Source organism: Brassica oleracea, chromosome C3 (genome assembly GCF_000695525.1).
Source record: "Brassica oleracea var. oleracea cultivar TO1000 chromosome C3, BOL, whole genome shotgun sequence".
Lineage (NCBI taxonomy): Eukaryota > Viridiplantae > Streptophyta > Magnoliopsida > Brassicales > Brassicaceae > Brassica > Brassica oleracea.
In genome coordinates, this window is record NC_027750.1 from 16,749,677 (window position 1) to 16,764,992 (window position 15,316).

General features: G+C 29.9%; 2 protein-coding genes across 3 annotated transcripts; one reads left to right on the top strand and one right to left on the bottom strand.

Moving 5' to 3' along the window:
• The first annotated feature begins 5,685 nt into the window (after positions 1 to 5,685).
• Positions 5,686 to 7,003, top strand: LOC106331996 (F-box protein At2g27310-like). Its single transcript, XM_013770442.1, has one exon. It carries the CDS (start codon positions 5,868 to 5,870, stop codon positions 6,900 to 6,902), a length of 1,035 nt encoding a protein of 344 aa, XP_013625896.1. The 5' UTR covers positions 5,686 to 5,867; the 3' UTR covers positions 6,903 to 7,003.
• A 4,073-nt stretch (positions 7,004 to 11,076) lies between these two features.
• On the bottom strand, positions 11,077 to 12,832 carry LOC106332231 (armadillo repeat-containing protein 7). 2 transcript variants are annotated; one of them, XM_013770706.1, is made up of 7 exons: positions 12,619 to 12,832; positions 12,247 to 12,343; positions 12,063 to 12,099; positions 11,925 to 11,998; positions 11,749 to 11,842; positions 11,572 to 11,654; positions 11,077 to 11,497 (listed from the first exon to the last, which is right to left on the bottom strand). In XM_013770706.1, exons 2-7 carry the CDS (start codon positions 12,316 to 12,318, stop codon positions 11,315 to 11,317), a joined length of 543 nt encoding a protein of 180 aa, XP_013626160.1. In that variant the 5' UTR covers positions 12,319 to 12,343; positions 12,619 to 12,832; the 3' UTR covers positions 11,077 to 11,314. The 2 variants fall into 2 exon arrangements, with proteins under 2 accessions (XP_013626160.1, XP_013626161.1); XM_013770707.1 differs by having other exon boundaries at positions 12,615 to 12,832.
• Positions 12,833 to 15,316: the final 2,484 nt, after the last annotated feature.

The window sequence follows — 15,316 nt, forward strand, 5'->3', positions numbered from 1 at the left end:
ATCGATCGATGCGTTTTTGTTCAAAAACGCATCGATCGATGCGTTTTTTAAAAAACGTTCGGGCTATACCGAGTGACAGGTTCCTATGTTTATTCTGAGGAACTTTTCCCTCGGTATATTCCGAGGAACTGGTCCCTCGGTATATACCGAGGGAAAAGTTCCTCGGAATAAACCGAGAAAAATGTCCGTCGGTATACTCCTATCGATCGATGTATATATGTCCAAACACGCATCGATCGATGAACTTCCGAGGAATTATACCGACGAAGTTCTCCCTCGGTATATTCCGAGGACATTTCCGATAAACTAGTGATCCTCGGAATTTCCTCGGAAATTTATTTCCTCGGAATTCCGACGGAAAATTCCGAGGGATTTCCGAGGAAAAAATAAATTCCGAGGAATTTTTTCCGACGACGTGTTTCGTCGGTATGTCGTCGGAATAACGATATTCCGACGAAATTCCGACGATTTTTTCTCTCAGAATCCTTGATGTTTTCTTGTAGTGACTAAACTGTAATGCACTAACAGATTTCTGGAAAAGTTTGCAATAAAAATTGCGAAAATTGGAAATATTTTATTTTTCACAATTATTCTTGTTTTCGTATGTTAAATCCGAATACAGTTACAAAAATTGTATTTTTGATTTTTTATCTTTCTCTCTAAAGAATTAAGCTATAAATCTTTAAAAAAATTTATATGTATTTATTTTTTTTGTATGTGTTAAAACCAATTAATATATATAAATTTAAAATCATTGTGATTATATCTGTTTTTATTATTTTTGTTCTAAAAGTTCTAGTTTCAAACAATATAAAGTATATTTATTATTTTTTTCAGATGTAAATAAAATATCTGTTAAACTTAATGTAATGGTTATTTTCTTATTTAAGTTTTAAAGTTCTATTTTTAGAAGCTTTTCTCTATTTCGAAACCATTTTTAATATTTTGGATATAAAGGTTTTTTTAGATCTGAAGACTATATATCAGATTTATCTCGAGCAGAAGTATGTTAAATTAATATTTAAGCGAACATTTAAATTTAAATGATATTTGACTGCGAATTAGAAAACTTCATCATTAAGTATGCCACTAGAAGCTTTCATGATAAATGCTTCTAATTCCCGATCAGTCATTAAAAAATTTAGTTTTCGCTTAGGGTTAAAATACTTCTTTGAAAAGTCTTCTAAGCCGTAATGCAGTAGCAGACTTCTCCATGAAATCTTCTATAGGAGATTATCTTGAATAGCTTGGACAATGGTGCTTCTAGTCATGTTTCACTTTCAGTTATTGGATGTACAGTGAGAAAACATGTAGAGAAAGGCTCTTGTTTTGATACTTTATATAATGTTGTAAGCAATATATGTACTTTGTTTACAGTCTATTAAAAACACTTTGTTAGCTCATTCATTCAAGTTCTTGTAATCATAAACCATTGTCTTTGTTCTTAATTATTTATTAAGATTATGGTTGGATCATTTAAAGGAGAGGTTTATGTGTTGTCATCCTATCAGTTTTATGTAGTTTGGATGATAATAATGATTACTTTCAACACAAAAAAATTCAAACATATCACATTTTTAATATCACATAAGTTCAAACACGCAAAATACGTAATTCAAACATCTGACGTTGAAAATTTTATAAAAATAATTTTATATCGGATTCTATAGTGAACTTTGTAACTAAACCATTATCTGGAAAAAATGACATTAAACACATTAGCAAACATAAAATATCATCTTCAAAAAAAATATGCTCTCATTGCCTTCATTAGCTAGAAACATAAATAAATAAATAAATATTTCTATCATCACCATTATATACAATAAATTTATAAATTTTATTCAGGAAGTCCAAAAGTGATAAATACACATGAACGAACACAAAAATCTTCAAATTTTATTTTAAACTTAGAGAAAATGTAAGTTTATTAAAATTAATGGAGAAGTCTTGTTGATAAGTCTTCTTTTGTAAATTATTGGGTTACATGTGTTAAATTATTAGATTCTTTGATAATCATGCTAATTTTGAAATTGGCTAAAATTTTGTAGAAATTTGATTTTTTTTATAAAAGACTTTTGGATAAGTTTGTTATGAGTAAACTTCTGAAAGAAGTTTTTTACTGTCACATGAAATCTCTGAAGTGTTTGGTTCGTTTTGCAATTGACTATGTTTGATGATATACCATGGTTTTACCACTTTTAAACTATGGTATAAGTCCTATTCAGTGTCTATTATATATATTTGGAGTCTTTTTAGAATGTTTTCAGGTTCAAGAACATTTTGGAAAACTTTGGAGATTCTAGAGCTATTTGAGATGCAGAACAGAGCAGATGCATCAAAATTTTAGTAATGGATGGAGAATTTCCATGATCTGGTGAATCTCATATTTTGACACAAGATTTAGAATTGGGCTAGCTTTCTAATGCCACCGGTATCAGACGGTTGAATCAAAAGTTATGCCCAGTTTGCTAAAGAGTGGTATGTCTGACGCTCGAAAGAAATTGTCGAGGTTTTAGACTAGTGTCGACTCACCACCTTTGTGTCGTTCGACACTATTACGGATCTGCTCCCGGCGAGTTTTTATCAGTTTCCAGAAATGGCATTTTGGCTCCAAAGTTTCTCTTATTTACAAAAGAACCTAGAACATGTTTTAACTTAAATGTACTATCTTGCAGCCACTGTTTAGGATAAGCTTTTTTTAAGTTTGGAAAGAGGAAAAGAACTCCTTCTGAATTCTCTTGAACTCCCGTTTATTCTTATTTATGAAATCTATTCAGAATATGTTTTGCTCTTCCTTGATTATGTCTGAGTAGATATCCTGTTAGATTTAGGGATATTCTAGGGTTATGAAGTAGTTGTGATTTATAAAACTGCTAGGATAATGTTATTGTATCCTTCACATGATTGTTCTTATTGCTTGTTTCTAGAGTAATTAACAAAAAAAATGTAATCATAGGATAATCGAAAACCGCAAGAGAGGGCCGATACCAGAACTAAATCCTGCTGTGGTAAGTTGATAGACACAACGAGAGTTTACCCAGAAAACTTAGTGAACATATCAAAATGGACACATAAATGCTTGTCATGAATAATTAAATCTACAACGAGAATGGGCCTTTGATAGTTTTGACATCTGATAGCAATTGCATACGAGAGCTGGATAACTTACTTATGAATTTGATAGGACTACTCTTAATTAAACCCTTAGCAACTATTTATTTAAGTTATTATTACCTATTTGATATCTTTAGATCTAGCATTTTCTTCCATTGTTACAAACTTTCTTTTATTTACTGCTTTGTTTTCTTCTTTCTTATTTACTGCCTAGCTTAATGTAAAACTAATAGTTTATTGTGTGAAACATTGAGTTAAATTTGATCCCTAAGTATTGCAATCAATCTCTTATTCGAGAGAGTTGTTCTAGGATAATTTGAGTATATCATTTGACTTTATAAAAAAAGACTTCTCTTCTATTCAATGAGAAGACTTTCCAAAATGATTGTTCTCAAAATTAAGGGTTCGCCCAAAATCTCGGAATAAAAATATGGTATATTTTTCGAGAAGTCTTCTCATAAGTCTTATGATTAATTAATTTCAAAATTAAAAGTTTTATTATTATTTTCAAATGCAAAAGTGACTTGAACAGGCTTCTAGTGACATCTTCAAGATTTCTTCTGACATATTGGGAGACTTCTTAAGAATTAACGATTTCGGTTCAGGTCTTCAAAAATAAAGTTTTCAAAATGAAAACTAAAATAGAACTTTCCGAAATGAGAAATTTCTTAAATAGAAACTTTTATAAAATAGAAATTTTAAAAATAGAAAATAAAAAGTAACAAAAATTATCAGAAAAATTTGTTGAAATTTCGCCAAAAATCTCACCGGAAATTTTACTAGTGACTAATCGTCAAATAATTTAATAACCAGCGCAAATCAGTGGTTTGTTTTGATGAAGAAAAAAGAAAGAGGTGAAGATTTTTATATAATAGAAAGGAGATAAGTTTTCTAAATTTTGGGACAAAAGTAAAAATATTTATGGGCTTAAATTTTAAATTAGAAGAAACGAATAGACTCCACTAAATATCACGTTCTCTCATATCAGATGTTATAGTTTGTGGTTTGATAACTTGTGCTCTTGGGGAGTGTGTTAGTAAATATCAATTTTACCATCACCAATGTAAAGTACAAACTCTATAAAACAAAATTTGTCAACAACTCTTTAATTAAAAATATTGAAACTAATATTTTATTATTAATATAATTTCTTTCATATTTTTTATTTTACAATATATTATTTATAAAATAAAATAGTTAATTTTACTGTTTATATATTAATTAAATTTTTGATATTTGATTTTATATTGGATTTACTATTTAAATGGATATATAGTAAATATGTTTCATTAAATTTAAATGTAGTTTAAGATATAATTCTACCAAATATTATCAAAATATATTGAAGTGTTAAAAAAAAAAGAACTCCTTGTGAATATAAAAAAATAGTATAATGTGTTTTATAACTATATATATATATATATAATTTTATCATTGTAATGGTAGCATATATTTACAAAGAAAATGTAAAACTAATTTTTGTCCTATATTTGATTAATTTGTATATTATTTTGAACCAATCCAATTCAAAAGCAATGAAATTATTAACTTATACTTTATAGAATATTAATTTCTAGATTTTCTACTGTATTCACAAAACTACTGATTCACTCGTTATTATACTATAGTTACCCAAGTAAATACAAAAGATTAGTAAAGACTAGTATAGTACCACTATTACTATAGGAACAAAACTACCGGTTCTGACTGGGACAATCAATATTATTTTAAAACTTAAAACCCCTTTAACCGACCATGAGAAGCATATCAAAAAATGTGTTGTTTCAAATATGGGAAACTTTCTCATATATACCAAAACCAAAAAGCTTGAAAAGTCAATCTAAAAATTAAAGTAACTGGAATATGAAATTCGTTGCAGAGATTACGTGACCTCTACTGAGAATTTAAGATAAGTCTTTTCTCTCTTTGGAATTAATTTAACACAATATTAAATTAGAGAACGAGTAAAAATATTAGACTAAATAATAATTTGTTAAAAATATAGATAATAAAATTTTAAGCTATCACAATACACTAATTATAAATAATGAGTTACATATATAGGAGCAAAAACTGGTAATCAAAATCAACCAAAAATTAATTATTATCATAATCTAAAATATGGAATGAAAATACACTCAAAGTAAATAAAATATTTAATAAATTATGATTTATAATAAAAAAGGTGAAATCCCAAATCTGTCAATCAAATTCAGATCCAAACATCATACATTTAAATATTTGTTTTTTTTTTTCAAATATCAAACTATAATCTAAATCCTGATGGTAACACCTTCTTCTACTCCTGAGTCCTGACGGCAATCCATAAATATTTATTTTGACAAAAGAGCTTGTATATTTCGTATGACAGATAATGCATAAAAAAAGAAAACAATTACAACCTTTTTTTTGTGCACCAGGAAAAAAAAGCTATAAATGTTGAAAAGAGAGTTGATAAAAGAAAGTCCTTTCTGAAAAGAAAATGGGGCATGTGTGTTCACACATGTGGGTGTATAAATTTATATCTATAGAAATTATACAAAACAAGGAGAATAATGCACCTTGAAATAGAATAGTCTAAAAAGAGCAACGGTTGATTGACTGAACCATCGCCTTCCTTCATCATTCTCTCCTTTTTTTTTTTTTAATTAATTAATTATATATATCTCTCTGTCTAATTTCATAAACATCTTCTTATAGATTTTCTTTTCACAGGACCCGAAAATTTATTTATTTCTCCCTCACTTCCTATGGCATCCGTCGAATGCAGCATCGGCGATTTAATCTCAAAACTTCATCCTGACATCATCCAAACCCAAATCTTGACCCGTCTAGACGGTCCGACGCTAGCCTCCACCGCGTCAACCTCCTCTTATCTCCAAACTCTCTGCTATGAGCAGAAACTCTGGCGGGAAATCTCCACTATCACGTGGCCTTGCATCAACGATTCACGTGTGGTTCAAGCTATCTCCTCATTCCCTTCTGGTTACCGTTCCTTCTTCGCTGACTCGTACCCGTTCACTGAATACACGTGGGAGTCGGAGAAACAAGATCCACCGACCACGGGACTAATCTCAGCCGTTGACCTTTATTATAGAGGAGAGTTAATCTACTCGAAGGTTCAAGAGATGGAAACAGAGAACGGTAAAGCAGGATGGTTCTTGTCGGCTCCGTTTCGAGTCGATTTACTCGACGAGAAAGAATCGGTTCAGACCCAGATACTATATCCGGGTGGGGATTACGAAGCGTGGGTGAGAAACATGGAAGAGAGCATGGAGCTTAACTGGATAGTGATCGACCCGGTCAAGAAACGTGCGGCGAATATATCTAGCAGAAAGGCTGTTTCGGCGAGGCGGAACTGGTTAACCGGAGATTTAGAGATTAGATTTTCGACGGTTGTGGCGGAGGCGGCGGGGAAGAAAAAGCCGGCGGAGGTTGCGGTGGTTGTGTCGTGTGGATCGGCGGAGACGTGGAAGGAGCTGGACGAGGAAGTGGGAGGAGAAGTGCACGTTAGGGACGTGAGGTTGCAAGTAGAGGACATTGAGGGGAAATGTTTAAAAGGGAGGGATAGTTTGGTAGTTTTACAAGGGACGTTGGAAGGGAAGAGATGTTGTAAAGATGGTGGTGGCGAAGGAAGAGGTAAAGGAAGGTATGAGGAATACATGGAGATGAAGACACATATGAGAGAGAAGAAAGAGAGGAGGGAGAAAGCTCAAGACACGATTTGTATGATCTTTGGCTTCTCTTTGTTTGTGCTTTTGTGGAGTTTTGTTTTGTTAAGGTAAAATGCTAATAAGGAAATTATGGCATATACACAGCAGTTCTTTGATCATCCATTTACTTTTGTTTATGTTCTTGTAACGATGAAACTAGGTGTTTTCATGCGGAAAAATGTTTTAAATCTAATTTATTAATTTAGAGTCATATTTTTATCTACTATTAGAAGTTGTCGCTTAATTTATTTTTGGACTCTTTGGTAAATGCTTAGATAAATATAACATGCTACTTAGAAATGGAATCTACTTGATTAAATTACTTTGGCTAATAAAACTAAACCCACGTCGTGTCATATTAAAACATGCGTTGGTTATCTATTGGTACAATAATAATACAAAATTAATTTACTCTTATACTAACTCAGACCACGAAGAGTTATTATATACCTTTGATGTCCAATTTATACATTTGTTCAGATGTACTGAATGGGACTAATTTGAAGATGATCTATATAAAAACATTAATATAGATAATCAATATATACCATTTTATTATACATATGGAATAAATTGTATTTTGTGTTCTAATAAATTGTATTTATAAATATTGTGTTTAATATTTTAAGTGTGTACATATTATTTATTTGTATAAAGTTTAGTGATTATAAGTAGTTTATATTAAAGTTAAGGACTAAAACGCAAATTACACAAAGTTTTAAAGATCAATTTAAAGTTTTCTTGAAGCAACTTGCTCTCAAATCCTTATTTTGAGGATTTTCCACCCTCAAAATGAGGTTAGGTCTTGAGATGCTCTGAAAGAAAAACTATATCCTATTCATATAAATAGTAGAATAGCTTTAACAGCTTGAACATCCAAAAGTTTTTAGGGAGATTTTTGGACAAAACGTGGGTTCCACTGACGCGTGGATCTCACAAAAATTTAAAAACCACTCCCCAGATCACCAAATAAAGATCGGTAATTGGGGGTTTTAGTACTGTTTGCGGACCCCACCGACACGTGGCAGTCCGCGATTGGTTTATTTTTTTTTTTTTTTAGAAAATATACAAAAAAAAAATTTAAGGATCCCTTGGGATAATATTTTCCTATCAAGCTTCCGAGAAAATAAGCATGTCTTCTAAACATGAAATTACAAATTTAGGAAATGTCAAACTTTTTATACATAAAAGTAGTACACAGCAATATCCGGTGGAGATCATCTTATTATATGAGAGGTAAGTGCCTCTACGTTTGTCATTGTGCATCTAACGTTTTTAACACGACTTGAATGATAGTTTGTTTGTTTTCATCATATTTGTTAAAATAGGAAGGTGCATACGTAACTATTGTAATTTAAGTATACAAAATATTATTTTAAACATATTATCAAGAAGCTCACATTTCAATCACTTCAGTTGGTTTATATATTGTATATTTAATTTTTTCACATTTCTTAGCTTTTAAAGATCAGCAAGTTCGTTAGTATATATATCTATATAATGTAACCAGAGCCGTGCTCACCTTATCAATTTTGGAGCATTGACCCCAGGCCTCCCCTCACATTAGTATATTTTGGGGCTTCCATATTCATAAATCATATAATCAATATATGATAATATGATAAAAACTATAATTATCTCTTAATATTTTTCAATAATATGATCATTTCTGCTTAGTTGTTGTGAATATTAATTTCATTGTATATTTTTTATTTTGAATGTTGAAAACATTTTCCTGCATATAATTTGAGTTTGTATATACAATTTTCAGTTGTAACCAAAATATAATTTTTGCCATTAATTTTCATAAGATTAATTTTTCTTAAAAATAATTTTAAAATATAAGATAAGAAAACAATCATTTTCTGGTTTGTATTAAAAAAAAATTAATACGCATATTTGATATAAAATAAATTATTTTGGCCCTAGGCCCCTAATAGCCTTAGCACGGCACCGAATGTAACAGATAACAATTAGCAATCTATATGTTTGAAAACTATCGTATTATAACCAAGAGAAAGTTAAATTAGTTATCAAATCCAATTTACTGAAGCTATCTATCAAGTAACGTTCATTTCTAAACTTTATATATACCACAAGATAATCCATTAATTAATTGATACGGTCTCTCCACCATTTCTGTAGCTATGATTTTTATCTGTGCTCGAGCTTTAGAGTCGATTTTTTTTTAAAAAAAAACTTTCACATAAATATAATATTATCCAATCAAATAACAATCTCGCATTTTCAAAGCACGGATAATCCTACATAACTCTCAAGTCGATAATTCACCATTGATTCGCTAAACATATTTAAAAATATAAAGATATTTAATAACAAAAAATAAAACAAGAAAATGTAACCAAAAATATAGATACCTAAATCAGATCAAAATTGGAAAAGTTTATATCTCTATTAAGACCTATACGCTCGAATTGAACTCAAAATTTGATAGGAATACTAACATTGTTATTTAAACCAAACTAAAAAAAAATAGAAAACAAAATCCAAACTCAAATTCATAAGAACCGAACTATTACTATATTTATATTTCTTGAACCAAAAACTTAAATCCACAATCGAATCATAACCAAAATGAAAATCAAATGCAAACCGCAGTTTATAAAATATCATCAAATTTTAATTTTATTCTAAAACCATAAATTATAAATCTAAATATACATAATCCCACGCAATCGCACGAGTCAGAATCTAGTTTAAATTAAATTTAAAACTAACTTTTAATAGATTTAGTAATTTAGAAGACTGGTTAACCTTATCTTTACATTGAATAATATATTTCAATATTATAAATATATATAAAATATTATTATTACTATCGTCTTTTATGTTTTAAAAATTAATTAAAATAAATAAATATATTGATAAAATGTTTACCTTTAATATAATGATTTTAGATTATTAAAATATTCTAAAAATTTGTCAAAATATCTAAAATGAAATATCCATGTTATAATAATCTTAATATCATATAATAACTTTTAATTTCAATATTTTATTGTTTTCATAGAATATGGTAATGAACCTTTTAAAAGTAAAATATTCTTTGAAATATATATTTTTGTCAAGATAGATTAACTTTTGGAAATGTAAAGCACATATAATTTTGCAGAAAAGTTTATTTTTAAAATTTAAAACATTATAGATGCTAAAATATAGAGAACTTTTTATTTACAGTATATAGAACAATTTAAGTATGAGATATACATTTAAGAATGAAATACTTTCTTATAATTTAACCATGTTTGGATAAATTTTCATTATAAACATTAAAATATATAAAATAATAAAAATAATAAATTAGTTTAGTTGGTTTATTAACTTGTTCAGAGTGTAAGTTTAATATCAATTCCATTTCGGATTTAAATTATTTTATTTATATCTTTTAATTATGATAATAATTGTATTCTCAATTTTTAATTATGGTAATAATTATATACCTAATATTTTATACGAAATTTCAATTAGTAATTAAATTTATGAAATTTCAAACAGTCAGATAATAGAGTAATTTCATAAATAAACGAAACATTAACTACTCCTAATATAAGGTTTGTTATAGAACAGTCAGATCAAAATTTAAAAATTGACATAAATCTTGCATGACTAACATAGTTACAAAAATACAAGTGTATTCACTCATGAACTCACTCGAATGTATCTTACTATGCAAGGCCGACTTAACTTTTTATTGGGCCCATGGGCAAAAATCTTTTTTTTTATGAATTATGGATGATAAAAAAAATTATGGACCCTTTTTTTTAAAAAAAAAATTTGTGGGAGCTCCTTTTATCATTAAATTTTATTGTTTTGAGGGTGGATCCCGGGTGCACTGTTTGCCCTCCCTCCTGAGCCGAGAAAGCCCAAAGCTAGACTTATGCTTACATGTTTATCTCACCCTTCTAAACTATTTGTGTGGCTCAATCTCTCTCTCACGTTCTCAGCCTCTCTTTATAGTAGAGACACCTTCAAATCTAATGCACAAGAGGACAAAGTGACAAGGCTCCTCCTTGTGGTCCCAAAAGTAACTCAACCCAACTTCAGCTTGACTAGAGTTAGACCTTGGTTGCTTTTGATATTCATTTGCTTGATCAACAAGTGTTCTCATCTTCACAAATCTCCACCTGTGAACATGTTGATCATCCCAAACAACTTGCACATACTTGAGAGAGAGAGCTTTCTTTTTCTAACTTCTTGGATTCCAGAATAAATATCCGAATAAAACTTAAATCTCAACCAGAACGGCCATCCTAAAGCCCGCTCCAACTCACACCAATTCAACATTTAAAACTTCCTCACTACGCGTCTAGATTTTCAAAAGACACAACAACTAAACACTTTCAAAATCCTCAAAACACCAATCGTAGTGTATACGTTTTGGCCCTTTGCTATACAACTTTGGAATTTTCAAGCTGAATACAATTCAATATAAATCAAAACTTAGAAAAGCTCCAGAATCTCTCTCATGTGATTGCATGAGCATGCTTGTCAAGAAACGCCTTAGCCAGGTTACTAAAGCTTACACAGACCGTCTCAGCTGCTGCATACCTCTCGATGAGATCGAGTACTTCCGCTCTCAGAATCATATTCCTTGTTGCTCTGTTATAGTCGCAAATGTAATACAAAGCCCCCAGCGCGTAATTCACCTATTAGGAAACAAAACAGTCTTTTACTTTTGTTTTAAAGACATTTAATGAGGCGATAACCATTGTGTACTCACAGTGTTCCGGACAGGGCTTGATAAACATTTGATTATAAGAGGAATTCCATCAGCCTCAACAATGGAAGCAGCATTCTTTGGCTCTGTAGAAAGAGCATGCATTTGAAGAATCAGCAATGACAAGAACAAAATCAACAGAGTATATTCGCATATAAAAGGCTTTCTTTTTTTTTTTACCAGCACAAGCGTTGCATATTCCTCCTATCCCGAATTCGACAAGCTTCTCATTTGGCTCTGTTATACAGTCTATGAATAGTTCCAAGACATTTAGCTGCTCCAGTACACCATCAAGATTGGGGGTTCAAATTCGAGTTATCTATGGTTAAAAAAAAAAGGAGCAAACTCGAGGTTACCTGACGTAAGATGGTGTAGTTGTAAGGATCATAGGAAAAGTTCGCCAAATTTGCTACAATTCTCTCCTTAGTATCTGCATGTGGAAGACATTAATATAACAAAAGCATGAGCAGGTACTGAAGACTAAATAGTCATACGTTCATCAGTTGCATTCTGAAACCGACTCACAAGCTCCTGCAATAAAAAGAGGAAAAACTCAGCCTTCACAGACAAAAAATAAAAACTAAGCTTTTCCATTTTGTTTTGTTTTGTCGGGTCAATCTCCATTATGCATAATGGTACAAACCGATTTTGAACAAGTAGAAGTTAACCCATTCATACCTGTAGATATTGAAGCCTTGGTGTTCCAGTTTTGCCAGTACGTTCTTCTTGTCTTTGATTATTAGTAAACATCTCTCTCTCTCTCTCTCTCTCAACTCTACCAAGACATGATGAAACCCCTTTAAGATTGGATACTAGGGAATCGAAAACGGATAATATATGAAAAGATATACATTTATCAAGTTAGCTGGTAAAATGAAATTTATCCAGATAGAGATACATTTATCAAATTGACTGGAAATACAGAAAACTATCCGGATAATATGCAATATTTGCTAAGTAACTCAAATCCAATTCCCTGACGCCTATTAGGAGATGAAAAGCTCAGGAAAAAAAAAACAAAATATAGAGAAAGTGAAAGAACCCACTAACTTAGATGTAGAATCCGATGTGCTGGCTTATGCGGCAGCGCACAACCAATTTTCCGGCCAAATCTGTGGCGCAATTGCGACGAAGCGTTAAATTCCGACGGGCGGCTTTGCCTGGTTTGAGGCGGTTGGGCTCTGATCTGGTTGGTTGGGGCTTCAAAGGTGATTTTCTTTCAGGCCTCGTCGTTGGGTTCGTTTTGTTGCCGGAGGTAATATTGATATTCCTAAAAAATTTCATATTGGGCCAGCTGTAATTAATTCCACTAAACCAAGTGATTTCTTTACGTGTTATCACTACTTACATAGTTCGGAAGTTTCGTCGGACGTCCGATTTTCCCTTCGAACCCGGAATCAAAATCAAAAGCCTGTGAAACGCTTATAAAATATTCTCTTTAAAAACACGTTAGAAGCTTACGATTGCATTTTGGAATCACGTTACCGTTCTTAAAAAAAAAAAACACAATGTCTTACATCAATATAAAATATAAAATTATAGTTTTTAATTTATATAAAATCCAAATTTTAATGGTATAGAATAGAGAGAATATTTTGTATATTAAAATTAATATTATAAATTATCTTAATGCATTGAGGTTTTTATTAAAGATAAATCATATATTCAAATATATTATGTCAATTAATTATAAAGTATTAAAAATAATAATTTAATAATTTATTTTAAATTTAATTTATGTGTATTTTTACAGTTTTAATATTAAATTATTATAAATGAATAAATAATTTATTTTAAATTTAAATCATATAATTTTTAGTTCTAGATTTTTAAACAAATTTTTATATATGTATATATATATGGATACGCTTCTAACACGTATCCGCTTTTTAATTTTTTAAAAAATCTTGCTTCTACGCTTTCATACGCTTCTGATTCCACGTACCCGTTTCCGTTTCCATGTAACATAGATCACCCCAATCATTCTAGCAAAAAAATGATGACATATCCCACTTAAATGATAACATGGATCATATCTAATTATTACATGGCTTAACATATTTATTACACAAACTTCAATTAAAATAATTCAAATATAAAATATTAAGTATATAGTTATTACTATAATTAAAAGATTAAGTATATAATTATTACCATAATTTAAATCTGAGATGGAATTAATAATAAACTTACACTTTGAACAAATTAATAAAAGAACAACTAAATTTATTTATTATTTTTAGTATTTTATATAGTTTAATGTTCATAAAGAAAATTATCCAAATATGGTAAAATTATAAGAAAGTATTTCATTCTCAAATTTATATCTCATAATTAAATTTTTTTTATTTACCGGAAAGGGGTCGATCCACGCTCACAGCATTAATTGCTATGATCGGAACTCTTCTGTAAACTCATAACTGTATGTTACTTCTCTTTTATCGAATGAACTAGGTTAAGATCCACGTCTTGCGTGGAATCAATATTATATATATAAATTATTTTATGTATTATATATTTTTTACATATTATGAAATAATAAATATATATTAAATAATTAAAAGTTAGTAATTATCAAATATATAATTAAATTGGTGCGAATATATAAATCAATTTTATTAATCTAAAAAATATTTTTTTTATATTTGATAGGATATGTTATTAAATTTAAATGATACTAACATAGATAATATATTTTAGCATATTTTTAATATTAATCTAATCTATTAAAAGGGAAGTACAAATAGTACTTAACTCTGAGTTTTCCACAAAAATTACGTGTTTATGCCACTACCCTTAAAACACAGTCGTTTTGTTTAATTATTAAATTACAATTCTTTTTTGAATACACCAGATCTGAACAGAACGGGTAGATACGTTTTCTTCTTCTCTTTTTGCTATAGAACCTTCCAACAATTATGAAAATATTGGAATTCTAAAATATGATTCACGTAGACTGATTTTTCTATTGAACCTTCCAACAATCCTAATATATGATTCACGCTGATTAATATTTTGAAAATGATACTATTCTTTGTCTGTAAAGGTTTATTAATTTTGTCCAGCCTGCGTTAGAGATGTTCTTCTATGGCCTCCACAATCCCATCTCTGCCCTTTGCTGCACAATGCGTCTGAAGTCTACAGCCCCATTCCGTGTTTCTGCTCTGTCGTCATGGCTGCCGCCGGCGAAGATAAAGCTCGGTTCCATTCCAATGGTTAGCTTCTCCGAATTTTCACTTTAGGTCCCTCGCATTCTGATTATTTTCAAATGGACAAAATGTTTTGGGAATTTAAGAAAACATCGTTCAAATCAACCCCGTATCTTTCAATTGTGCCATAGAGACCCAGTGAATATTACAATTTTGTAACCTTGGTACCTAAATTTTCTGCTGTTTTCACATTTACCACCAATACTACTAAATTTACAAGAATAACCTCACAATTTTGCCTCAAACTTTTCAAGGGTGCAGTTTAATCCCTTTCTATGAAATTATGCATGTGGAATGCAATATATACACCTAATTTGCAATCTAAATGATTAAAATGAGGTAAAATTATATGTTAAAGGCCATTAAAAACAGTATATACCAGATACATACATCCATATTGGTGATTGTTTTTGATTTGTAGTATATAACATTTATGATAAATCAAAAAATTTAATTGTTTATAATTTGTTGGTTGCTCATATTGTGGTTAGATACTAAATTAATCAAAATAATATGTTATATAACATATTCACAATTAG